This window comes from Brachypodium distachyon, chromosome 3 (assembly GCF_000005505.3).
Source record: "Brachypodium distachyon strain Bd21 chromosome 3, Brachypodium_distachyon_v3.0, whole genome shotgun sequence".
NCBI lineage: Eukaryota > Viridiplantae > Streptophyta > Magnoliopsida > Poales > Poaceae > Brachypodium > Brachypodium distachyon.
This window is the reverse complement of record NC_016133.3, coordinates 52,585,331-52,612,470: the sequence shown is the minus strand read 5'-3', so window position 1 is coordinate 52,612,470 and position 27,140 is coordinate 52,585,331. Positions and strand designations below refer to the sequence as shown.

At 46.8% G+C, this 27,140-nt stretch overlaps 3 protein-coding genes across 4 annotated transcripts; all 3 read left to right on the top strand.

Moving 5' to 3' along the window:
• Window positions 1–391: 391 nt before the first annotated feature.
• Window positions 392–2,638, top strand: LOC100826461 (B3 domain-containing protein Os02g0683500). Its single transcript, XM_014900349.2, has one exon. It carries the CDS (start codon window positions 1,072–1,074, stop codon window positions 2,350–2,352), a length of 1,281 nt encoding a protein of 426 aa, XP_014755835.1. The 5' UTR covers window positions 392–1,071; the 3' UTR covers window positions 2,353–2,638.
• Window positions 2,639–13,615: 10,977 nt separating this feature from the next.
• Window positions 13,616–17,669, top strand: LOC100823472 (mitochondrial import inner membrane translocase subunit Tim13). The gene is made up of 2 exons (XM_003570062.4): window positions 13,616–13,857; window positions 17,220–17,669. Exons 1-2 carry the CDS (start codon window positions 13,741–13,743, stop codon window positions 17,367–17,369), a joined length of 267 nt encoding a protein of 88 aa, XP_003570110.1. The 5' UTR covers window positions 13,616–13,740; the 3' UTR covers window positions 17,370–17,669.
• A 5,318-nt stretch (window positions 17,670–22,987) lies between these two features.
• Window positions 22,988–26,046, top strand: LOC100823168 (protein TRANSPARENT TESTA GLABRA 1). Of its 2 annotated transcripts, XR_002965315.1 has the most exons (3): window positions 22,988–24,315; window positions 24,893–25,104; window positions 25,768–26,046. XR_002965315.1 is itself a non-coding variant. In XM_003570061.4 (2 exons), the coding sequence occupies exon 1, from the start codon at window positions 23,256–23,258 to the stop codon at window positions 24,309–24,311; it is 1,056 nt and encodes a 351-aa protein (XP_003570109.1). In that variant the 5' UTR covers window positions 22,998–23,255; the 3' UTR covers window positions 24,312–24,315; window positions 25,768–26,046. The 2 variants fall into 2 exon arrangements, 1 of the variants encoding a protein (XP_003570109.1); XM_003570061.4 differs by lacking the exon at window positions 24,893–25,104 and having other exon boundaries at window positions 22,998–24,315.
• Window positions 26,047–27,140: the final 1,094 nt, after the last annotated feature.

The following is a 27,140-nucleotide window of genomic DNA, read 5'->3' as shown; positions in this document are numbered from 1 at the left end:
CCCCCCCCCCCCCCCACACACACACACACAGCACCCCCTCCCCTTTATAAAGCTACACACAACGTTCTACAGTACACCTCCACTTTTTCCAGCTCTTTCTCTAGCTCTCAATATATCTACGCTTATAACGCTTACAATTCTTCCAAAAAAAATGTACATATATGCCTCTTTCACAAAGAGAAATTAAAGGAAATAAAGGGCAGAAAGAACACGAACACCTAAACTCGATGAAACTCCTGGAAAGAAAAGCAACATGGAGAACGCACGGTGGAGAGGGAAAACACGGCAGAGGCCGGCCGGTTAGCTCACTGGACTCACCTTTTCCACTTCCACTAGCTAGTCGACTTCAACGGAATCTTGTAGCTAGGGCTGCCCTTCCGGGAGGCACTGCAGGCCGGCCACTTCGACAGCGCTAGCCACAAATATTACTAGCCACCAACCTCACCCCGTCTCTATCGATCCATCTCTGCTGTGGCCATATCCCCGTCCCGATCGATCTCTCGCTCCCCCATTCTCTCCCTGCCACATCCCAAAGCTACTATACTAAGCTAGGCGTGCGCGCACAGGCGTCAATGCATGCCCGCCTAATTCCCCCTCTTCTGCCGGGTGCGAAAACGAAACACAGCTCGAGATATAGGAATTCGCAGGAGAAGATAGAAATACATACACGCATACATAGGTAGATCCCCTCTCTAGTACCCAGCCTACAGGACATATAGCTAGCATCTCTGCCGCAGCAGTGTCTATTCTATTCTCGATCGATCGAACAACAGGCCAGCTACTTCGATTCTCTCAGAAGAAGGTAGCGAGAGCCGAGAGGGGAACAAGAAGAAGAAGGAGAGGAGGATTGCCATCGATCTAGCTGCTCTTTTGCTGTATGTATTTCTTGCTCCGATTGCGCAAGACAAGAAGAACCACTGGTCAGCGACGATAGCAAAGCTGCTGCTTAATTTTGTTCCCCTGCGGGCTGCGGCAGCTCCTTCTTCTTCTCAAGAACCGTAGTTGTCCTCCTCGCTGCGGACTTGCGGCGACCGGGATGCCGCAGTAATCCACGAGAAGAAGTATACATACATGGAGTTCACTGCCACAAGCAGCAGCAGTAGGTTTTCTAAAGGGGATGCGGAGGATGCGGAGCAGGAAGAGCCATCCAGGCGCGAGATCCCGTTCATGACGGCCGCTGCATCCTCTTCTGCGGCGGCTTCGGCGTCCGTGTCCGCGTCAGGAGGAAGCAGCCCTCCCTTTCGATCCGGGGATGGCGGCGCCGGAGCGTCGGGTAGCGGCGGCGGCGGCGGCGGCGATGCGGAAGCGGCGGAGGCGGTGGAGAAGGAGCACATGTTCGACAAGGTCGTGACGCCGAGCGACGTGGGGAAGCTGAACCGGCTGGTGATCCCGAAGCAGTACGCGGAGAAGTACTTCCCGCTGGACTCGGCGGCCAACGAGAAGGGCCTGCTGCTCAACTTCGAGGACAGCGCGGGCAAGCCGTGGCGCTTCCGCTACTCCTACTGGAACAGCAGCCAGAGCTACGTCATGACCAAAGGCTGGAGCCGCTTCGTCAAGGAGAAGCGCCTCGACGCCGGGGACACCGTCTCCTTCTCCCGCGGCGCCCGCGCCGCCGCCGACCGCCTCTTCATCGATTGGAAGCGCCGCGCCGACTCCCACCGAGATCATCACCACCCGCTCCTCCGCTTCCCCGGCCGCCTCTCGCTCCCGATGATGCCGCTCGCGTCGCACTACAGCCCGTGGGGCGTTGGCGGCAGCGGCGGCAGATCAGGGTTCTTCCTGCCGCCCTCGCCGCCCGCCACGCTCTACGAGCACCGCCTCCGCCAGGGCTTCGACTTCCGCGGCGGCATGAACCCCGCCATGGGATTGGGGATCAGGCAGCCGCAGCTCCTCCTCTTCGGCTCGGCCACGTCCAGGATGCCTCCGCATCACGCGCACGCGCCACCGCTTCTCCTGCCGCGCGCGCCGCCGCTGCACCACTACACGCTGCAACAGAGCACCGCCGCCGGGCCGTCCTCGGTGGTGCTCGACTCGGTGCCGGTCATCGAGAGCCCGACGACGACGGCCACGAAGAAGCGCGTGCGGTTGTTCGGCGTGAACCTCGACAACCCGCATTCGTCGGGAAATGGTGCAGGCGGCGACGGCGAGTCGAGTAATAACCATGGCGGCAGGACGCTGTCGTCGTCATTGCAGATGCCCGCATCGGCGGCATGGCGACCAAGGGACCCTACGCTGAGGCTTCTCGAATTTCCTTCGCACGGCGCCGAGTCCTCCCCAGGCCAATCGTCCCCGTCGTCGTCGTCGTCTTCCAAGAGGGATGCGCGTTCATCGGCTTTGGATCTCGATCTGTGACCTAAAGAGAGAAAAAACAAAGGAAAGTTCAACGACTCCTTCATATTAATTCTTCTGTCTGATTTCGTTTCTTGTCATCATCTCATCACTTCTCTTGTGGTTCCATTATAACCTTTTGGTGATAGTACTAGCAGTTAGGATTTCACATTTTTCCTCCCCATTTTGGCACTTGAAACTTTTGTGTTGGTTTGAGAATTCATAAAGAAAGATTAGCAAGCAAGATTAATGTACGTTTCTCACCCCCTAAACCCGTGTCTTGTTCTTCAGCATTAATTTCCCCTCTTCATTTGCTTGTGCTGTTACATTCCCTTATTTGTGCATCTTCAGTATATAGTACCATGCCCATGATTTGATAGGAAAATCCCAACATGCACTTTTTCCCTACATATGATAACATGTGTCTGCAAATTTGTTTGTTTGTTTATTGTCTCCTATCATTGCAAGATTTAAATCCATGGATACGCAGGCAAAACAAAAGCGGCACCTTAATTTTTTCTTGCATCCATCCATCGATCGATCGGTCATATGGGTGAACCAAGATCAAATCTGGCCGGGAAGTTACACAGTACGTACTTTGGGTATCGCATTAATTAACCGCGGCCAGCAGCAAGTCAGCAAGAGACAAGTCCGAAGCACCAACATAACTACATTTTTGCAGGTCAGACGATCTTAAAAATATATTCCGTTCTTCACTGCTCATCATCATATTTACGGCCGCGGCCGGAGGAAGGTCTGCACATTCCTTTTATTTCGCCTTTTTGCCGCCGCTTTTTTCTACCACTGCAGTACAGAACTGTTCTCCTTCTGTGTACCATCTGTAGCTGCATGTATCATATCCATCCGTATCTCGATCATATGGCCATGGTATAGAGCTAGAGTAACAACACGTACGGCATGCAATTTCCTTGCTGGATTTACCGCAGGGAGGGAGGGAGGGAGAGGGAACAAGGAATTAAACCCATGCAGTGGGCCAAATCACGTATAGTTTGGATTGTCTGGGCCGGCCGGCCTTGAGAGAGGTAGGAGGAGTACATTGCATGCACACAGTCCAAGAGATCTTTATGGTCGTGGCAGTCTGTAAAGAGGGGGCACTGGCCATAACTTCTTTGTACGACTGCTGGGAATTTATGGGGGACCTCAGTACGTACGATATATACGAACCCCTACTGTTGTAGTTGGAGTAGCAAACAGTGAGTAGCTGTGCGTTTGTTGGCAGCAGAGACGCTGCTCTCTTCTGGTCGTTGGTGTTCTGTTTGTTTTCTTGCGAGAGATCGATCTCAGCATGCATGCATGCATCCGGCCTAGCTCCAGCTCCTTTTTTTTTTCTTTCTCTTTCGCTGCAGTGACCAGCTCTGAGTAGCAGCTAGGACGACTGCGTGCTGGGTGTGTGTGGATGTGTGTGCAGGGCGTGATGGGAGCAAAGGAAGGCTAGGCCACGTACCGGCCGGCCGGCCTCGGCTAGCATAGGTATGTGACCATAACTAGCAATGTGTAGGGGGGCGCAGTTCTTTTACACTGCGAGGGGTTGGGGAATTGATCAGAATGGATGGATCCATGCTGAGACCTCTCGAGAAAGTGCCTTTGGTTCATTGTAAAATGGGAAAGGGAAAAAGGGAAAGGGAAGGCTTCTTGACACACATACACACACACAAAGAGAAGAAAAGAAAAGAGTAGATAAGTACATACTCTCTTATATATGTAAGTTTCTGCTGGTTCTATACCTTTATGTTGATTTAAATTCCATTCATGCTGTCCATGAAGTACAACCATACCCTCTAGATGCATGGCTTGCTATAACTTTGCTGCTCCACTCTCTTGTCAGATCCTAGGGTAAGACTAGGTTTAGCTGCCATTCAGGGAAAGTGCCTCCTTCTAGGCTAAGAGCATCCATGCATAGGCTGAGACCGATCCTGCATCGAAGAGGAAACTGAAAAGTCTGATTCAGTATGGTTGTTGAAGGTACAGAAAAATATAGTTTCTTAGTGCAAACTCGCTGTGTCCTCCCTCTATTTTTCTAGATTTCGATCATGAATACTCAGAATTCAGCTAATTAACCCTCTTGTCTTTACAGTCCTAGCTCTTTTTATCTGTAAGTCTAGCTACACTCTGAGATTAATAATCCGCCTATATACATAAACAGGCAAGCTGTTCTGCGACTGCTTGACGCAAGATCTATATATACATATTGCCTTGTAGTCTAGAATGGAAATGATTTTCCATTTATGCGTAACATGATCGATCAGTATAACTTCGCCATGGAAATAGATTTAAAATTATCCAACTGGTATGTAATACTCTACTTCCTTCCATTCCATAAATCTATGCTCTACATTTGTCGAAAAAAGTCTGTTTGGGTTTTTAGTATTTGTCAACAATATTTGAGTACATAAGGTGCTACTACAAACAAATTGATCTCAATGTTTAACACCTTCTTTGATAAATATATGGATGTGTGCACCTGAGGATGCAGAGGCAGGAAGGATTGACCTTCTCTTTTAAAAAACAAACAAACAAATTGTTCTAAACTTGAACTAATATTAATTGATAGATACTTACCTATTTGAGTGCATATGTATGCGCATTGGATACCTGACACTGCAGAACATAATGAACATGACTTTATCTTGAGCCAAACATCCTGATTAGACAGCTAGCTTGGTTATGAAAAGTGTAAGGACAACAGATGTGTGCTCTATTTTTGTCCATATCTACTTAGTATTAATATGATTTGCATCAGTTTGTGATAGCCAAGTAAAATGGATTGTGTAGAGTTCAGGTAAATTAAACCTTCTCCGATCCTATGATGAAAAAGGCTAATACTTCTGGGGTAACGGAGCTGGGCTGATTATAGTGTTGATTTAAAATATATTGCTGCTAGATATACTGTTAATGTCCACGGTAGTACAAGAACTGTTGAGATGCATTAATGATGCTGATATCCTATACTTCCGTATTCGGTTTCAGCAAAGCAGCGGTCAAGAATGGAAAACCTAAAAAGTGAACTGCAAAGCAACTAATTAATGATAATGATATCCTATATATGCGTATAATTTGAAAGAATTTTATAATATTTCTATAGTTTGCGTGTGCAATTTAGGCATGCATGCATCAAACATGTTGGTGATATCATTTCATGCCTATTTCAATATTATTAACTCCTACTAATAATTTTATGTTTGAAGTATTAGGGTGTAACTAAATATGTACTTTATAACTAGCTGGTTCCTTGCATGGTTGTTGAGTCCTCAAATTCAATATTTTTTCAGAACTTTGATAGGTTGATTTTAAATTAGCAAAATGATTGGTTCAGAAATGGGTGAAGACTGAAGTGTTACCTCATTAATCGTGGATAACATATTTGATGCACTGGTAATTCCCCCCTTCATAATCAGTGTGCTACACTTATAATGAACGGGGCCATATTTGTATCCATATATACACAATATCAAATGGCGGAGCTAGGTATATGTGTACTTGTGTCGCATGATTTCTGCATGTGAAGGCATGTAGTGGAAAGTTTGGAAAGTGGTAAATCAGTTTGAGAAGTTCATTTTTATTTTTGCACAAATAGGACAAAATTGATTTGATTTCTACACACAATCATGCATGTATGCAGTTGGTATACATTTATTATATTTATATATCCATATATAGTAAGGGAATTAGCAAGAGTTTTAATAATTTCCTGTGAAATTGCTGCAAATTTTATGTGCATTCATGCTTAATAGATAACTAATTAATGTATTATGAGCCGATATCTGCTGTATTTTGGAGGAACGTTCTAGTTACATTAGACAGCACATTCAAGCATGTGGGGTTTAGTTCATTAAACATGATATCCAGTTTGTAGCATTATCAACACGAACATAGCTGGAAGATAAAATTAAATGCACATATATAAGTTCAAAATAAGAACGTTTGTGCGCACTTAAAATTAACTATATATCAGTGTGGAAAGGTTATTGAACTCCAGACCGATTGATATACCACAATTAAGGTGATGAATATATATACCAGTCAATATATATTAATATGTGTAATTTTTTTTTGTAGAAAGCACGAAGTCATAATTAATTGTAACTTTTTCTCACAGTATATGAAAATATGCAAATTTGTTAGATGACCAAATAGTTTTTTCATGACAAATATTTGCGTAATGTCGAATAGAACAATTTTATACTAACTCTGTTTTAGAGTAGCTGATTTCCTAGAAAGTGCATGTGTGGTTGTCAAACTTCTCTGAAATTGAATACTACTGTATAAAAATACTCCCTCTGATCCTAAATGCTTGACTCAAATTTGCCAAAATATGGATGTATCTATTCTTAAAAAGCGTCTAGATACATGTAATATTTCGACACCAATTTATGATCGGAGGGAGTATTAAATATTATTCAGATTGGTCAAATGATGACAGTATAATTAGATAGTCACGATTTTTTTTCATAATTCTCTATTTTTTCCTGGCATGGTCAAAAGTTAATGGGCAAAGTTGTTTCTTGGAGACTGTTCGTATCTAAAAAAACATGCGTATAGTTTGGACCCAAGTGAGTTATTTTTCACCATATATAGCATATTTATTGAAAATACTGGTCAAACTTGTGCACCGAATTGATTTTAATTGTTTCCATATACACCTAAATGTACTGTCATCTATTTATGAACAAAGAAGTATCACGTGTTTGCCTGAGCTAGACCGGCGTACTGTTGTATTTACTTTCCGCTAGTAGTACATGAATTTGCATGGTTTAAACTATCAGCGAGAGGTACCTATGCAATCCATTTGTTAGATGTTAAACTCATAGGTGCAAATATAACTACATGCATGCATGCACTCCCACTGATTTTTTTTAAACCATGCATGTGCTTAGGCCTCTCACAATTCGGTCTCTTAGCATGTTATGTTAGCCATTTTACTGACATGGCATGCCAAGTAAGGAAGAAAGAGAGCGAAGTTGTCTCTTAGCGGAGTTACAACTCTTGCATGTGAACATATATAGGCAAAAACATTTGTTACATCGATCACAAGCAAGCATGTCCCCTAAATTAATTAATGCATCTCTTTTAGATACAACAACCAAGATACCATGCATCATGGAGATTGCCTCTCATGAGTGGCCTTACTGTGCATCTGTGTGGTCTTGGTCATCCATTCATGAAGTTGTACAAGTCGCAAGGATGAATATTTTTCTGACCAATTTGAATTTTACCGAGCTAACATTTATTTCTCATTGACCTGTGCCTGCCCGTGAAAGCAGTAGAATTAATTACTAATGAGCTGTTCTAGCATTGAAATGTGTCGAAGTTTCTCCCTGGCTGGCACTGGTGGTAGTAGAGTACCCCATACATACAAGCATGCATGTGAGAGAAAGAGAATTAGAGTATACGATGAGCCTCATGGCGGCCAGATGCTTTCCTCTGTGGCGCCCGGTACGTCATTTGGCGGGCGTGTCCCGTGTATACGTCGTAGTCTTCCCTGATCGGTGCAATGCATGAATGATGAATGAATGGCCACTATGGCAGGTGATGTGCACCCCCGGCCGGCTGCAAGCCGTGTGTCTCCTGTGTGTTATGCAGCGGTTTTCCGAACAGTGCAGACTGCACCCAGCTCAGTGATAAGCAAGGCATATATTCCAACCGGTGGTCACTATGATTGTTAAGATCTAGTACCGCTAGGGAGCGAGGCAGCACTTCGTACCTTGCGTAACTAAAGACAGGGAACCAGAACATCCAAACTCATGAAGCTCATAAATAAAACAAGGCAGTGTACTAGATTTGTTCTTGATACGTCAATCTCTGCTAGCGCGTGCGTTTTGGTAATGTTGACAATTAAGCACATATATACACGCAACGGACAAGGAGGCCTGCGGGAGCGGGACGAGAAGATGAATAGTACCATTATCAAATGATATATATACATACTAGCAAAAGAATCCATGCGATGCTACGGAACAATGGAAAGTGTATCAAGCACGAACCGGTGGAGGCGAAGTCTGGACATTGATTTTTCGATTAGATTGATTTCCATACTGAGATTGATACCGAGATTTTTTGTTTGGGTTCGGATTGATTTCCATACTGAGATGGATACGAAGAATTTTGGATTTCATGCTAAGGAGATTGATTTATTTTAGGACTGTTCGTATTATGTTGTGACAAATTTGGACCGTACGATAACTTTCGGTAAATCTAAACCGTAGAATTTCTGCTACTGAAATCGTGAATAAGGCGGGAGGGAAAGAAAATAAGAGGCAGTGACATATTGATTGTAATTTTAACGAAATTGACCGACCAACACCGACCAATGACGCCCACCCATCACCACCGATTCCAATTTTATATATAAGCTTCTCAGCATGTGTTTAGATAGATAATTCATCAATACACCTACACTACACATGGCATGTGTCGGCCGGGTAACAACTACTTGGCACAAAAATATATTAAAAAATGAGAATTTGTTGCAGTTCTCGTTCAAAAATTCCCCAATAACTAAACTATATTTATTATTATTCCATTATTGGCACAAAAATATAGAGCTGATCCTGCAACTTTTTTTTACGCGTTTAGCTCCTCCATTGGCAGAACTAGAGAATTTCGATATTCCGTTCCGCCCGAAGAGTTATTGTTGTCAACAACCCTTGGCCCTCAACATGACGCGGTTTTAGTCACAATTTTGCCCCAAATGGATGCATCGATCGAGTTTAATTTGGTTTCAAATCTGTTTTGTTTAGTTTCCTGAATAATTCTACGTACAAAATGGAAATATTGGAAACCACACTTGCTATTAGTGTGATCATATAAACAGTGCTGGTGAACAGTAAATTCCACATTTGAGACTTGGGAGCTCAGTTATGAGGTTAGTGCATGCTGGCCTGCATATCGATCACCTCTATCGCAGCGCGTATATATATTGTGTGCAGTCACACGTTGTCATGACACGTAATATCAATTGGCGTAAAGTAACTTTAGTGGCACGTCCTGCCGCTCCTGCGGAAAGAAACTACGAACTGTAGCAGTCCATGTCAACGACAAGTAGTCTTGATCCCAGGGTGGCGTGTGCAGCTTTTCAGAGTTCCTTTCACCAGCCATTGTGCGCAGAAGAGCAGACCGATCGGCATGCATGCATACCTGTATGGCCGCTCAGGCTTTGTTTTCCATGCAATCCGTCCATGAAGCATGAAAAGATAAATTATTTGTCGTCACGTACTCCTGTTCATGCATGTCATGTGCATGCAGGTTAAGTTAATTGAACCAGGATTTACAATGTAACCCAGGGGCCAGGGCCATCGCAATCTATAAAAACCAGGGTAAAAACAATGGAAAAAACATCCAGAACCAAAGCTTGAAATCACAAAAAAATAAAAATACCTTATGGATGCACCGGTTGTGGCCCTGATTGCCCGGGTCTTGTTTCCGCCTTGAGGTGGTTTATATTAAACGTCTTGTGGTTATGATCACTTTTCACGAATTGTGCTCCCTTATAAAAAATGGAACCATTTTAGAATATACAGCTGAAAGGATGCATGGTTAGGTTGAGGCGAACATGTCATAAAAAGGTGGGCCATTGGGGTAGGCCCTAGTGGCCCGGATGGCGGAATGGCGCCGCAGGGCGCTCTCTTGCTACATCGGCCGTTTGGGGGTCTCCCTTGTATTGAGTATCATACTTGCCAAGTCCCATCATAATATGAGAAGTTTCCTGCTCATATATATATATATATATATATATATATATATATATATATATATATATATATATATATATATATATATATATATATATATATATAAAAGGAAAGTTCTGGATTCTGTTGGTGCATGATTAGAGGGATTAGTCCTCAAAATAGTTGATTTTCTGGAAAAGTGCATCATCAAACTTTGAAACGAATCGATACGTTTTCAAGTATCAAGGATGGTGAGGGGAAGGTTCCATCTTGATGTCGGTGTTGTTGGTCTTCACACGCTAACACCGTCATCTTAGCCATATATAGCCGCGGTCAACCTGTTTTGATAGAGCCGATAGACACACGCATAGTCGAGCACAATCCCTATTGTCTTGCCTGACACCATGATCATTGTGTCGTTGGAGCCGAATTGGATCTTGTGGCCTGATGTCATGAGTGCGTGATCATCGTTGACATTGTTGCGTTGCTCGTGCGGGACCTCAGGAGCTCGGGTCCATGTCCATGCGTTGGCCGGAAGAGAGGTGCATGGGTAGAGAAGGAGGACTATTGGATACAACCAAAGGATTGCTCACCGAAGACGGTGACCATGCTGGTGAGTCTGAGCCCATTAGCGACAAACTGAAGCTGGTGTTGAGCTGCTAGAGATTGAAGAAGGTCGTGGGTAGGTTGGCGACAATCTCATTGACCATCGATACACGCTCGTCGTGGTGAGCGGCCATCATATGTGTCGAAGTCGGTCATGTTGTTCGTAAGGAAGTAGGTGGCACCATGACTGGCAAAGATGAGTACATGCATCCACAAAAACGGTGCTCAAGCAGGAGGCCTCGCACAATGATGACCGTTGATCATGTCGTTCCTTGCAGCCCAATGCCTGCTCAACCAAATGCCCATGAGGAGGAGGATTTTTTTTTTGGTATGATCCTGTCTTGCTGGATGAGGACGACGTGAAAATAGTAGTCCATAACCGTGCCAAAACAGCATCGATACCGCTTCGCAGGGATAGAGAGACCATTAGTGCCCGGTTTTGACAATTGAGTGTCAAAAGATATATGACATCTATTTTTATGTACTATGTGTTGTAAGCTTTGTTTGCCCTAATCAAGGGAACTCTAAAAACATGCTACTCCCTCCGATCCATATTAATTGTCGAAATATTACATGTATCTAGACGTTTTTTAAGTATAAATACATCTATATTTTGGCAAATTTGAGACAGTTAATATGGATCGGAGGAATACATGTTAACAAACACTTGAACACAATATGCCATGTAGGCCTGGCAATGGTTTGAAAACTAGCCCATACCCAAACCAAACCTGGATGCTTTGTTCCATCGTCCAAAACTATAACTAACCCAGCGATTATCTTTTCAGAACCAAACCAAACGGAACTGCTAGAAATTCAACCCAACCAAAAGCCGTTAGGCGTGCCATGAGGGGACGCGGCCGCTACCGCATAGGAGGGGCGGCATGTGAGCGGCGGCAGACGGCGAGCGTGACGGCAGACCGGCCCATACCCAAGCCAAACCGAACGGAACTAGTTTCACCGGAAACTAAACGAACCAAACCATCCGCAGTGGTGGCCCATTTGTACGCAAACCAAATTAACCCAAATGAAAAACTAAACCATAAGAACCGGTTTCCCTCAAACCGTTTCCAGGCCTAATGCCATGTGCCCATGTACGAAATAGCGTTGGGGCAGGAACGCCACAATCACTTACTTTAATTTCTCTTCATGCCCTTCTTCGTTTCCCGCACCCTGCTCACCGATGAGGTGATGACGCTGGCGTGCCCTGTTCATGCGCTCCTCTCTAGAGCCGCAGGGGAGCCCCAAGCGACCTTGTTGCCTCTACCGGTCGCCGTGGTGAGCTTCCCTCATTCTCCTCTCTAGCTTTCTCCTTTCTTGTCCTCCTTCCCTTCCTTTCTCGTCCCCGGCTCCTCCTCCACGACGCCACCGCTCATCTACTAGGAGCAGAACGTCCACACACACAGACGTACGTACGTCGGAACTTTTGCTTCCAAGTTTTTCAATTTCATTTGACCTATTTTTTTTATCAATTTCATAACAATTCAGATCTAGGTGTGGTGGTTCGTGGCACGTGGTTAGATCCATATGCCGAATCGACGATCACGATCCACACGATCGAACTTGCATACTCAACAGGGGCCGGCCGGACTCGGTCGGTATGATCTTGGTATGAGTGCGGGGGCGCAGAAGGGCATAAGGCATAGGCATGCATACGTACCGGTGTACGCACGATCGAATGATATGATGGCGCCTCCTCGTCACGCTTTGCACAAAAAGATGAAAAGCGAAAGAAGGCTCAGATCGAGCAGCAGGAGGAGCCCAGTGGAGTTTCCGAAGCCCCGCGCGCGCGCGTCGATCAGCCAGCAGCGGACCGAACGAGACTGAGCGCAGGCCGGCCGGAGCGGCACTCGGTCCCCATCCAATCCCCATCAACGTGGCAATGCATGGCGCAGTTAACAAGATAACCCGGCAGGCCGGACGCCTCTCAGTTATAAAAAAAGAGAAGCCCAGATCGTCCGTGGAGTTGGAGCCCACCAACATCAGCAGCTAGCTAGTGGAAAACCAAGTGGTGCGCAGCGCAGAGGCCATGCATGGTCATGCACGGGTGGGCGCACCAGCCGGGGAGTTGGCGTTGCTTGCTTCCATGGCCTGGGCTAAGCTACAAGGGCCTTTCAACTTTGCGCGTTTGGATTTGTTTAGGAACCGGAGGGGCGGCCTTGGGCCTCAGGAAGGACAACGCCCGCAGGCTTTGCATGCCGCGTCGAAGCCGCACATGAGCAGGTCGTCTGGACTCTCTGCCAGGCGGCAAACCCCACCACCACCCACAGTGTGGCACGCGCGCGGTCAATTTGAGCTTTTTGTTTTGGGCTTCCTTTGGTTTTACTCGTTCTGCTGCACGCCTGCATCTGGGAACGTTATGTCTGCTGCTCTAGTGCTAAATACCACCGGCCGGCACGGCAAGAACGGTGTATTTCTTAAAAACAAGGATAATAGACCACCAGGTCCATCTTTATGCTTGACCTGATGACCTTGCTTCTTGGAAAGTTGAAATGTTGTTCTCTACTCTGTTTTTGTTTTGCGGAAGCTCATATTTAGTTTAGATTGAACTAAATATATCAGTCTCGCATAAAAAAAGACATTCCAAACAGGTCATGTTGTCTGTCAGTTATAGGTTAAAAGACGTAATGGTGGGATATTAAGATCTCAGCCATCCAATCGTTTCTTCAATGATGATTAATTATTAGCGCTGTAGTATTCGGCAGTATTTACTTTAGTTTCACTTTTGTTTTTACAGCTCCTCTATTTTTTTTCTTCCCTTTCTCTTCTCCGATTTTCTTCCGTTTCCGAACGTATTCGGCAGAAATACCACTACTGGGAAAATATTTTTTTAAGACGGGAACGAGACGGTCCAAGTTTTTTTTTTTAGGGAAAAGGAACGACGGTCCAAGTGCTGTTTTGGGCTTTGGTCGGATATATTTTGGGCTCCGAAGTTTTACCCTGGTGTTGGGCCTCAAAACGGCCATCCAAGCAGGGCGTATTAGGGTTTGCCCCACGCGGCCTGCGCGCCGCCCTCGACCTTCCGTCCCCAGAAATCTTCGACGCAGCCGCGCAGGAGAACGCACTGAGCCTCGACCAGCCGCGATTCCGTGAAGACTTGGAAAGCAAGAGAACCCGCATGGACTCCTTCTCGTCGCCGTCGATGTCGTCGTCCGGGTCGCCCCCCAACACGGAGGCGCTCATGGACCAGATCAAGGCGCAGCTCGCTCAGGCTTATGCCCAGGAGTTTCTTGAGGTGAGATCTCGCCTAATCTTAGTATATCGTTTAGTCCTTTCGTTGATGGAAATATGTATAGATTGCTAGGATGCTAGTAGCTGGGCTAGATGATTCTCGATTTGCCAATAGCAGGTTTGCTTACGGGGGCAAATATCTGGGTTCGTTTTGTTTTGATAGATGGAGCTAGTGCTCATTTGTGCCTGCTTAATTAGGTAGGTGCAGTAGCTTTAGAGGGAGTTCTTTATTCATTGTACTTTCAAGGTATTTGTTTTACATTCATAAGGGTTTATTAGATAGATATCATCTTTGTTGGGGAACTTTCAGATTCTAGTTTTAAGCAGCACCAGCCTAGAATAGCTTGATGGGAAGGATTTCAGTTTTCATCTCTTAAATGTTTCACTGGTTTAGGGAGGAATCCAGTAAATGTTGATGTAGGAGGTTTATTCTTGTCTTAGGTAGATGGTTATTTTTAACAAAAATATAGGCTCGATCCTTTGCACTGCTAATAGCTTTAGTTTGGTTATTTGCTAGAACTGAGTAGCTGATTTCCATTGCTGAAGAGAGGGATTATTAGCTTTGAAAGAACTTTACATGTTGTACTGTTAAGCCACGTTGACTGTATACTTGGAATTGTAAACAGTCTGCATCTGATGTGATCACACTCAACTTGATTGGAGGGATGTGAGTATGTGACTGCATGACTGGACTAGTGATTTTTTTTTCCTTTTATCTTCCCCTATTCATTGATGACCATTGAAAAAATATGGATTGAAATGTATACAGTTGCATCGCACACTTTCAGTAGCAACATATTTTTAGATTGGAGTAATTTGTTGTAGTTTGCGCATCAAATTCCCTTACAGTGTGTTTGGATGTTGGCATTGAAGGCCAGAATTCAGAATTGGAATTGAGTTTTCCCAATTCTACTGTTTGTATGTTTCAGGAATTGGGAGATAGAATTGAAAGGCAATTCCACGGAATTGAACCATAGTTAAAAGAGCCAGTCCCCAGAACCGAGCCCGACCCCTCCGAATTGGGCTGAATTGGCTTTGTCTCATATCTTGCTGCAGTTCATGAGCACTACCGACCTCTTCACCACCACTTACCAACCACGGCTGGTACGGCCGCCGGAGTTTGGCCGCCGACCGCCACCACCGGAGGTCGCTGCCGCCCGTCGGCGCCGCTGCCGGAGTTCGGCCGCCGTCTCTGCCGCTATATCATGTTCCTCCCTTTCTTTGTCTAATCCACCTCCGGCGTTGGGTACGAGGTCGGCCGCCACTCCCGGAGTTTGGACGCCTCTCGCTGCCACCATCTCATATTCCTTCTTTCCGTCGTCTTCTCCACCTCCGGAGTTGGGTACGAGGTCGGCAGCCGGGGGAGAAGGTCGGCCGCTGGGAGAACGCCATGGATCTGTTGCTCTGGCGTACCGCTAGCCTCCTCCCGCCGTCTTCTCCACCTCCGGTGTCTGGTCTGGGAGGAGGACAATCATTGGGGGAACATGCCCGGAGCTGCGCCATCTGGGAGGTCGTTCGCTGGGGCTGGGAAATCTGCTGTGGAGGTCAGACCCATGGGGAAATTGGAAACGAGGAGGAGCCGCTCGTGAGGTGCAGGAAGGAAGAAGGCAGATTCAATGCTTTCTACATCCAAACAAGAAAATGGAATTGTGTCCTCCGCTGATTCCAACAAGCAATACTCTATACAGCCAAACAGCAGAATTGAAATTATAGTCCATTTCAATACCAAGCTGATTTGGTATTACATTCCAATTCAATTCCAAGAGCCCAATACCAACATCCAAACGAAGCATTAGCATTTATATTGATTAACTGAGTTTGGTACATCTTAATATTTCCTTGGCGATATTTATGATGTACCGGTAAAATACAAGATGCTGGTGCATCAATATGGGAGATGGTACATCATTTTCCATATTCCAGTATAATCAGTACGAATAGTAAAAAGGAAAAAAAGATCCAGAACATAGCTCAACATAAAGAAATGAAGTCCGTAAGACAAACATTACACACTCGTCATTATCTTAAGGGAAAGTGATTTTTGATAATTCGTGGTAAGTATCAAGCCATGTTGGTGCTGTATCAATACCTGATACCTATTGATTAATGCTATGCTGACTGGCAGAAATGTTGGTGCACAAGATGTTTAGATCTTCACATTCTATTCTTCTCATCTAGTTAGTTTTTTTCATTTGAATCTTGTATGGATTGTTTGACTGGTAAATCCTGGGCACAAGTAATACTAGTTTCAGAAATAACTTGTTTGCAAGAGGGAATACACAGTCATTTGTTGCAATTGATGGCTTGAAGTACTGAAACACTAAAATCAAGCTTGTAAACTCTGATAAAAAGCCATTATAATTCACACATGTCGCTTATGACCGGCCATAATCAATATCGCCTTGCATTTGCTTCCCATACATGGTGATTACCGCACATAATATATGTGAAAATTCAGGTGTATTTAAGACATGTCCTGTTATAGGAGATTACAGCTTCTATTTTTTAAAGGCGTCTTATTTAGCTAAGAGTTATTTGATTTTCTAGAGTATCCTTATAAGTTGTAAACCTGGAGGAAGGAGCAAATCTTTTGAAAAATAAGCATTTCCCATCATTAAATTGTGTACATATGTTACAAGCTTGGAACGAAGATGACTTGTTTTATGTTATGAGCCTCGTTCATGGTATTGGTTGGTTGTATTATTATTCTGATATGAACCAATTATTACTTTGCACTGGGTTCAAAACAAGCATGCACTTGTTTTGAAAATACATGGTGGCATCTGGTGAACGGTGAAATTGAAAAGCACATTGTACCATATTATACTTATTTAGACTTTTCCAGACTTGAAAAGCATATTGTACCCCAACTTTGAGATTGTAGTAAACTGGTTTACTTGGCTCGACTGCATGAAGTCACTTAACTTGTAGAATACAGATTTGGGACTGATACTAACAAATATATCCTTACTTCATGACCTATGTTCTTGTGCTTCATTGAGTTCCCTCAATTATCCTGACATACTGTACTTTTTTGGTTGATACTACTATTTGAGATCTCCATGTTTTTCCTTGTCCCGGAACGAATCTGAGCTAATGATTAATATGCAATATTTGTTGAGGCAGCACTTGTAATTGTAAAAGGCCTTATTGCTTTCACCTTGATCAATTGATTAATGATGTCACATCAGGGAGTTTCAAACTCTTTTGTTGCATCAGGATATCCACAAGTTTGTATACATGATGTCCATCTTTGTGGATCTATTACATACAAAGAAGCACGTTATGTTTCCAGTTAATTGCTTGTCTATTTTCGTCTAGACAAAGTTTTAGTTGGTAAATGCTTAACGTCTCTTGTAATTTCAGACTGTTGGAAACAAGTGCTTCGCAAAGTGCGTGACTAAGCCAGGATCAAGCTTGAGTGGAAGCGAGAGCAGTTGTGTGTCACGCTGTGTTGAACGTTACATTGAGGCAACTGGTATCATCAGCCGAGCTCTGTTCAGCTCCCAACGTTAAAGATGTTTAGCAGTGTTATGCTTGCTACTGGTATTTTCATCTGGGATTTGTCTAGTTTTAAGTCATCAGTATACATCAACAGTTCGGCTTAATTTGTCATGCAGTGGTGAATGGTGATTGCCTAATACGCTGATGGTTTATTTTGCACCATGCTAGTTAGTTTTTGCGGAAGAAACATTGTGTTGAGTCGCATGGTAGTTATGCTCGTAATCTCCTGCAATTTCTCTTGTTATTATACTTTCCATTGTTGCCAAGGGAATAAAGAGCACGCTATCCTGATTGACAGGTTTTATGTTGTTACTTGAAATGTTGTCACATGAAAGATCAATCGGTTTAATTCGTGTCCTGTTATTGAAATATCGAGTACCACCACACTGGTACACCCGGTATGCTCCGGTCTTCAAGGGCTGTCTCATTGGCGACCTACGCTCTAAAACTGTTCAAAGAGTACCAATTAAATTATTTGCCCTCTTGTCTGGCTCGTTTCTGACTACATGTCATAAAAAATACCACGTCAACATACAGCTGTTAACTACTCTAGCTCCATTCTGGGTGTTGGAGTATTTTCCCTTCATGTGATAGCACCTGTATAGCAACCGTGTAGTCCGAGTCTTTCCTCTTGTACACGGTGTGGCCCATGTTGTACTATATAAGAGATGAATACAAACGGCAGCACAATCTGAGTGCTTGCAATCCAATCTTCCTATTCTACATGGTATTAGTTACCCCTACGATCCTTCTCTGATCGATCTTCGTCTTCCGTTGCTCTCGCCCATGGGTCAACCACCAGGCGCACCTGCCGCTGATCTTCGCGGCCCGTTCGCCACTCAATCCACGGGCGTCCTCTTCTCGTCCCCTCGCGCGGCGTCTGCCTCGGTGTTCCCAGCGGACACCTCCGCTGCCCTAGCTGAGATGCTCGCCGCCCACCGTCGATCCCGCGGCGGCCACTCTCCCGCGGCCCTTCCTGCAGCCTCTGCCGCGGCCCCTGAAGCCTCTGCCACGGCTGCTGTGGTGACTACTGCGGCAGCCCCTGCCGCGCCTCCTGCGGCGCCCCCTGCTCTGGCCTACTCGTTGGCGCTCGTCGACCTCTTCGCGGCCTTCCGCCGCGACTACGGCACTGCATCGCCGCCAGCTTTGCCGGTTGCCTTCGCTCCGCCCGTCGCGCCGGCGCCCTCTCCCGTGCCCACTCCGGCGTCCTCTCCGGCACCCTCTCCGGCTCCGCCTCAGAACCTGCAGCACGTGACCATCCAGCACCAAATCTCCACCACCCTGTCACTGCAGCCCGCCAACTACACGTTGTGGAGCATCGTCTTCCGCAACATCTTCGGCAAGTTTGCTGTTGAGGACCACGTCGATGCCGCACTCGCCCCACTGCATCCCTCTGCGACATGGCTTCAGAACGACTGCACCATCGTGTCCTGGCTCTACACTACAGTCAGCGAGGAGATCTTGACGATCATCTTGGCGCCGCGCGACACGGCGATCGGCGTCTGGACCAAGATCGAGGAGCTCTTCCTCGATAACAAGGTGACTCGTGCTGTGTATCTTGACTCCGAGTTTCACAGCATTCGGCAAGGCGCGATGTCTGTCACGACGTACTGCTCCCGTCTGAAGACGATCGCCGACAATCTTCACGAGCTGGGCAAGGCGGTGCCCGACAAGGACCTCGTCCACAGCACTCTCAGCGGCCCGCACAAGGAGCTGCACCACGTCATCCCCATCATCACACGTGAGGTGCCACTGCCGTCTTTCCAAAGCCTCCGCTCCTTCCTTCAGCTGGAGGAGACACGAGCAGCCAAAGATGACAACGACGCTCCGACGGACACGGCGCTGCACGTCTCCACTGCTCCTGACGCACCAGCGCCTGCTGCTCCTGTAGCCTCCACCGCCTCCACCAGCACGCCGTCCAAGTCGAAGAACAAGGGGAGGCAGAGGAGCAAGACGACAAGCAGTGGCGGTGCCCCAAGCAACCCAGCTCCACCTCCGCCCGCCCACGCTCCGGCGTGGCAGGGCATGGTCCAGGCGTGGCCGTTCCAGTGGCGCCCGCACTACCCAGGTGCTGGCGTGCTCGGCCCTCGACTAGCTGCTCCTCTGCCCTACGCCGGTGCTGCTTTCGTTGCTCCACCGCCGGCGGCCACCATGCCCTACGCTCCTCCGTCGGGGCCTGCACCGGTGCCTCTCGTGTCCTACGCGTCTCGGTCGGCTCCTGCCGCGGCAGCCCCAAATCCTGCCGCGGCAGCTTCTTCTCCTCATGCAGTCGCCTCTTCCCCGTCGAGTCCACCTGCAGCTCCCGTCCACCAGCCTCTCTCCCACCCGATGCAAACTCGTGCTAAATGAGGGATCTTCCTCCCAAACAAATGCTACACCAATCTCACAGCCAACACCGACACTCTCTCGGCTCTGCCCAAAACTGTGCGGTCGGCTTTACGTGATCCCAATTGGCTAGCAGCGATGCAGGAAGAATTTCAAGCGTTGATGGCCAATCAGACATGGAAGCTGGTGCCGCGGCCACCAGGCGCCAACATCATCAGCGGCAAATGGGTGTTCAGGCACAAGTTTCGGCCGGACGGCAAGCTTGAGCAGTACAAGGCGCGCTGGGTTGTCCGTGGCTTTTCTCAGCGCCCAGGAGTGGACTTCGACGAGACCTTCTCGCCGGTCGTCAAGTTTGCAACAATTCGCACCGTGCTCACAGTTGCCTGCTCGCGGGACTGGCCTCTGCATCAACTTGATGTCAACAATGTCTTTCTTCATGGCTTTCTACAGGAGCGTGTCTATTGCCAACAACCTGCAGGGTTCGTCGATCCAGCACGCGCCAACGACGTCTGCCTCCTCTCCAAGTCATTGTACGGCCTCAAACAGGCGCCCAGGGCGTGGTACGACCGGTTCGCCTGCTTCGTTCGATCGATCGGGTTCGTGTCCACCAAGTCAGACACGTCCCTGTTCGTTCTTCGTCACGCCGCCGGCATTGCATACCTGCTCTTGTACGTCGACGACATCGTGCTGACGGCATCGTCTACCGGCCTACTTCGACAACTCATCGATCGACTACAGCGAGAATTCTCCATCAAGGACCTCGGCACGCTGCACCACTTCCTCAGCATCCATGTCACGCGCGACGCCGGCGGCTTCCTCCTCTCACAGCAGCAGTATGCTGCTGATCTCCTGGAGCGCGCGAACATGGCCGGCTGCAAGCCGGTGTCCACGCCCATCGACACGAGTGCCAAGCTGCCTTCTTCCTCGAGGCACCCCGTCGCTGACGCATCGGAGTACAGGAGCATTGTAGGTGCACTCCAGTGCCTCACCATGACACGACCCGACATTACCTATGCCGTGCAGCAGGCTTGCTTGCACATGCATGCGCCCATGGACTGCCACCTCGCCGTCGTCAAGAGGATTCTTCAGTACATCTGCGGCACTGCCGGCTACGGGCTTCGGCTGCACCGCTCCAGCAAATTGGACCTCGTCGCCTACTCCGACGCCGACTGGGCAGGCTGCCCTGACACTCGACGGTCAACATCAGGCTACACCGTCTTCCTCGGTGATTCTCTGGTGTCTTGGTCTTCCAAGCGGCAGCCAACAGTGTCACGGTCCAGTGCGGAGGCCGAGTATCATGGTGTGGCCAATGTGGTGGCCGAGTGTTGTTGGCTGCAACAGCTTCTTGGCGAGCTTCACGTCCCTGTTCCAAAGGCGACAGTGGTCTATTGTGACAACATTTCTGCAGTGTACATGGCAGTCAATCCTGTGCATCACCGGCGCACGAAGCACATTGAGCTGGACATCCATTTTGTGCGAGAGAAGGTGGCGCTGGGTCAGTTCCGGGTCCTTCATGTTTCCACCATACAGCAGTACGCCGACGTCATGACCAAGGGCTTGCCGTCGGCTTGTTTCCAGGAGTTTCGGTCCAGCTTGTGTGTCCAGCCTCCAGACATACAAACTGCGGCGGGGTGTTAGAGTATTTTCCCTTCATGCGATAGCACCTGTATAGCAATCGTCTAGACCGAGCCTTCCCTCTCGTAGCTATCCCTCTTGTACACGATCTGTCCCACGATGTGGCCCATGTTGTACTATATAAGAGATGAATACAAACGACAGCACAATCTGAGTGCTTGCAATCCAATCTTCCTATTCTACACTGGGTTCTTCTCATCCCTTTGGCATCACCTTCCCTTTACTCCGGGTTCTCGTCCCTTTGTCGATATGCACTACACCTCATGATAAAAGATTACTTGTCGCAGCTTTGTATAGACAAAGCTGCGACAAGTAATTTGGATCGGAGAGAGCAGTATTCTTGGATATTTTTTAAAACTCTTCTCACTGAAACCTTAATTTTTCAATTTAAAATTTGTAGGAAATAAGTCAATTGTTTTAACCCTTTAATGATGAATTTTGAACAATCAGTGTAACATTTATTTTTTTTCTATATCTTTTCAATTTTTCTGTATTTTTAACTTTAATATTTGAACCATGAGTGAAATCAGTCATTTTTTTTCTCAACCATTTGTCGGAATGACATAATATTTGAATCTACATTGCAGTCGAAGTTGCTAGCAAAAGTAGTCAAAGTTGCCTACACAAGAGCTAAAGTCGCCGCCACAGAAACCAAAGTGGCCGGTAAAGGAGTGAAAGTTGGCATTAGAAAAGCCGAAATTGTCAACACATGAGTCAAAGTTTTCTCTAGTAAAGCCAAGTTTGCCAAACGCAGAGCAGCAAACTTTGCCAGCAGAGGATCTATAGTTTCCTAGAGTGCAGTGGAGATGTACTAAAGCCAAGTTTGCCAAACACAGAGCAGCCAAAGTTGCCGGCACAGGATTATAGTTTCCTATAGTACATGGAACAAAAATATGTTGATTCCTTTTAACAATATGGGTCACTAATAATGATCGAGAATAGTAAACTTTGAATTCACGGAACAAAAATCGAAGGTTCGACTTCAACCGGCACCACTACAAGCTCAAAGTTTAAAATAATCCCTCCATTTCAAAATAAGTGACATGAAATTGTATAGATTCTTATACAAATCCATGTCACTTATTTTGGACTGAGGGAGTAGAATTTTAGTTTGCAAATTACAATCCGCAGGTAGTTTGCGGTTTTCCCCGTTGACGAGGGAATGAGCCTTCGGGTCCTCAACCTTCATATACCTGCTACAACCAGACAAAGGGCCAACACGAAGGCCCATCAAGTATACGAGGCCCGAGTACCTTAAATTGCGGCTCAAACTAAGGAATGAAATCTAGGCATATCAAAATGTACTGATCTGATTGTAACCTATCCGACTATCACGCCCGAGACCTAGTCTCCTGTATATAAAGCCAGGAGGGGAGATCGGAAAGGGGGCCATCCTTTTCTTACTCGCCAGATCCCATCTGCACACCATAGCCTCAGAGCTTTTTTTTATCCTGATCAATACAAAACACCAAAGCAGGACGTAGGGGTGTTACCTCATTGAGGGCTCCGAACCTGGATAATTCTTTTGTCCCACTAGGTCCATGTTAATCGGCGAGGTTGTTGATGCACCCGTGCTCTCCTCGTCGAAAGACCTCTGGTTTGGGTATTGACAGCCACTCGTCAACCATTTCCCCAATCGTCCTAGCACAGCATGCATAGGTTTGACGAACGGACGGGTGATTCGTCGGTTCCCCCGTGCGCCGTGCACTGCGCCCAGAGACCGCACAGTCGTTGTTCAACCCCCGTGCCAGGCCGCCGCCGTTCAACTGCTAGACGCGGCACGCGCGTCTCGAAGCTTCCTACCCAGTGTCCCAGCACCCCGACCCACTCCCCTATCTGGCGTGTCCTGGTAAAATAGCCACCCAGCGGCGAGTCCACCCGCAGACCTGATCCACCCGAAACAAAGCAAATCCTCCAAAAAACCAAAGCAAATCCTCGATGGACCAGCCGCAGCCGCAGCCATCGGCAGCCGGGGCGGACACGACGGCGAACAACCCGCACGCCTTCACGTGCGAGCTCCCGCACTCGATCTTTGCGCTGGCCTTCTCCCCCTCCGCGCCCGTCCTCGCCGCCGGCAGCTTCCTCGAGGACCTCCACAACCGCGTCTCCCTCCTCGCCTTCGACTCCGTCCACCCCTCCGCCACCTCCTTCCGCACCATCCCCGCCCTCTCCTTCGACCACCCCTACCCACCCACCAAGCTCCAATTCAACCCACGCGCCGCCGCTACGCCCCTCCTCGCCTCCTCCTCCGACGTCCTCCGCCTCTGGCACACCCCGCTCGACGATCTCTCCCCCTCCGCCCCCGCTCCCGAGCTCCGTTCCGTCCTCGACAACCGCAAGGCCTCCGCCTCCGAGTTCTGCGCGCCCCTCACCTCCTTCGACTGGAACGAGATCGAGCCCCGCCGGATCGGGACTGCATCCATCGACACCACCTGCACCATCTGGGACATCGACCTCGGCGTCGTCGAGACGCAGCTCATCGCGCACGACAAGGCCGTGCACGACATCGCCTGGGGCGAGGCTGGCGTCTTTGCGTCCGTCTCCGCCGATGGATCCGTCCGAGTCTTCGACCTCCGGGACAAGGAGCACTCCACCATCGTCTACGAGAGCCCCCGCCCAGACACGCCGCTCCTCCGGCTGGCCTGGAACCGCTATGACCTACGGTACATGGCCGCTCTGCTCATGGACAGCAGCGCCGTCGTCGTGCTCGACATACGCGCGCCCGGGGTGCCCGTGGCCGAGCTGCATCGGCACGGGGCGTGCGTTAACGCGGTCGCCTGGGCACCGCAGGCCACGAGGCACCTCTGCTCGGCAGGTGACGACGGGCAGGCGCTGATCTGGGAGCTGCCCGAGGCGGCGGTGCCTACCGAGGGGATTGATCCGGTGCTTGTTTATGACGCTGGTGCGGAGATAAACCAGCTGCAGTGGATTGCCGCGCATCCGGACTGGATGGGCATTGCCATTGAGAACAAGGTTCAACTTCTCAGGGTCTGACCAGGTTGGTTCCATCTTAATTTATGGTCTGACAGTTCTATAATTTTGAGTGATGATTGACGAAGACCTGCCACAAGTTCCTGTACGAAATAATTTCTATTGATTCATGGCAATTGGCAACACATTTAATACTTAACGAAGGTGATTTTACATATTGATTATGAGGTCCTGGACATGTATAACCTGATTAGTGACATGCATACATTTTTTGGCTATATTACTTCAATTTAGTTCTTCCATAGTGTAGTACTAAAATTATCAGTCCCTTGAAGCATATAATTTGCCAATTTTGTGTATCATGTCCAGCGTATGGTGAACTCTTAAAAATGGTGTTCCTATTTCTCATGTAAATAGAAAATCTATGGTGCTGAAAACATCGAAATGGGGACAAGTTTATCTCTATGTTATGGATACCTTCATTTACCATAACCATGTGGACATGGCAAAATGTCCATCTCGGTCCATGGTTTACAATTGCAAGCCTTCTTTCCGAGATAAGAGAGGCCCCAATTTATGCCAAATTTGAATCTGACTGACTTTGAATTACGGTTCATCAATTCATTCCATTTTTTTTGCCACAGTTATCAGACCAATATTTTATGGCTATCCTTGATGCTAGCCGAACAAAGTTTTTGGGTTCAACTCCCTGTCTCCACCTGAACCGTGAAATCAGTCAACAAACAAGACCTTTGTGGGAAGTCTTCCTTCATTTCCCCATTGCATCGTTTAATTGTGCCACTGTGATCTGCCCCTCGCTGCTGTCTTATTCAGTGCTGAAAACAGTGGGATAAAGGTGTGTTTCTGTTAACCATGTAGAACTTGTTGGAAGAGGAGAAATAGTCGCCTCTCCAGCAATGAACGATCAGAGGTCCAGCCACTGCTAGCCATAATCAGGGTTGGAAGCGATAATTAATGTTCCAACCTGATTGGGGACCAATGCATTTTGTGGAGGTGCTGAACCGCTAAGGGTTCACGAACCATATCCCTATGCCGTTCTATTCGTGTGGTTGGGCAACAACTCTGTTTAAGAATTCCTTAACGGTGTGGGGTACCATGATTCCATGATAAATGCCCAAACCTCTATATTCAGCATCAATCCATCTAGGATCTAATATTCAGTATCCAGGAATGGCCTTCCTAGACCTGCTTACACATTTCTGATACAAAATGCATTTCATTTATCTGTACAATATTATCTGTGGATACAGTTAACAGTTTAGCGCCGAAGGGTGCCGTGTTGTCAGTCTTCACTACTAGAATGCAACTGAAGCAATACTCTTAGTTGTTTTTAATGGGCTTGAACATTAGACATCAATCAAACATGACTTGAACAATTTTGCTCTTCCAGCTGCCAATTATTTTCTCAATTTTCTGAATATCGCTGTCGTTTCCTACTGTATTGTGAGCATCGATGTCTAATATATTTGGTGTGGAAACCTCTATCTTTGCAATGCAGAACAACGCTTGATTCTATGGGGCCTTTGGACTTCAGACGATCTGTCTACATGCATCAAGTTCTGGCAACCTGTTGGCAAATTTAGTGCGCAATTAACCATCGTAGAGTTATTCTGCTGAGCTACAGGCCTACAACAGAAGTGTAATGCAGAGTCTGTTGTCAGTAGATTCATCTCTCCATGAACATAGACATAAGTCTATAGCATCTGTTACTGTTTGTAAAGAGTTTGGGAGGTTGGCTCTTAGTTATGCAGTATACTTATCTGTTTCTTTCGGTTCACATCTTTCCCTTTAATCCATTGGATCCTACTATCATGATCAGGTTGTAGGAGGTATATGACCTGATCTTTCCTGCCATGCTCAACAAATTAGGGGGGTTGAGGCGGCACCAGCAAGCAATTATGAAAAAGGGGGGCTAACTAAATCATCAGGTTGACAAAACAAGATGAGCATATTACATCCAATCGGAAAATGATAGGACTCGCTAGTCAGTCACAGCTTCAGCTAATGCCGTATGTCGGGGTGATACAAATTTTTGCAATGAGTAATATATTTCCCTTTTAGAACAAAGAAACATCGAACATTTTTTTTTTAGAATGACATGTAACTTTATTACATCGAACAAATGTTAAATAAAAGAAGCACAAAATTCTTCTTCTATAGGGCCCAACTCCGTGAAACTATACTCACCGTAGGAAAAAACAGAAACCCACCTGCAGAAAAACTTCTGGAAGATGGGCTGAATTTCGTGGTCTGTGGGCTTAGCTATACAAACCTGAAAGTGGTGAATGTGGTAAAAAAACATGGAAGTTGTGAACTTCTGTCTTCTTTCTTCCTGTTGTTGGAGAGGAGACTCGATTTGCTAAAAAAGAGAGAAAACACAAGTATGTCAAGGGAAGCTTTTTTTTTTCAATTAGGCCACTCCCAAGTCTCTTGGCACGTCATTTTATGCATTTTGCCGCAATGGCATTCTTTTAATGATAAAACTATCTTTTATGTGAACAACCGTTTTTTCACGCAAATCAACACAAAGTCAGTAACTCTCTCACAAATCTACTAAATAACTGCTACTTTAGATAACACCTTAAGGCTGGTCATGGTGGTGTCATAGTGGGAGAAACATAGAGATAGTATCATACATATGATACCATCTTCATAATGCATAGTATTATAAGCATGGTATCATACGACATTTATTTATTGATTCTCAAGAGACACATGATTTGGAAAGCGTTATGTTGCTGGTATCATGTTATGATACTACTACCTTCTCTTTTAACATTTAACGATATGCCACATCATCCAACTGCATTGGATATATGATTTCTTAACATTTATTATGGGCCAAGAGACAACACCGAAGGAAATAGCCTT

Bases quoted from the DNA above. Each gene is read 5' to 3' on its own strand.
- LOC100826461 (XM_014900349.2), top strand. From the start codon at position 1,072: ATGGAGTTCACTGCCACAAGCAGCAGCAGTAGGTTTTCTAAAGGGGAT.
- LOC100823472 (XM_003570062.4), top strand. From the start codon at position 13,741: ATGGACTCCTTCTCGTCGCCGTCGATGTCGTCGTCCGGGTCGCCCCCC. The intron at 13,858-17,219 runs GTGAGATCTCGC...TTGTAATTTCAG, and splicing joins ATGCCCAGGAGTTTCTTGAG to ACTGTTGGAAACAAGTGCTT.
- LOC100823168 (XM_003570061.4), top strand. From the start codon at position 23,256: ATGGACCAGCCGCAGCCGCAGCCATCGGCAGCCGGGGCGGACACGACG.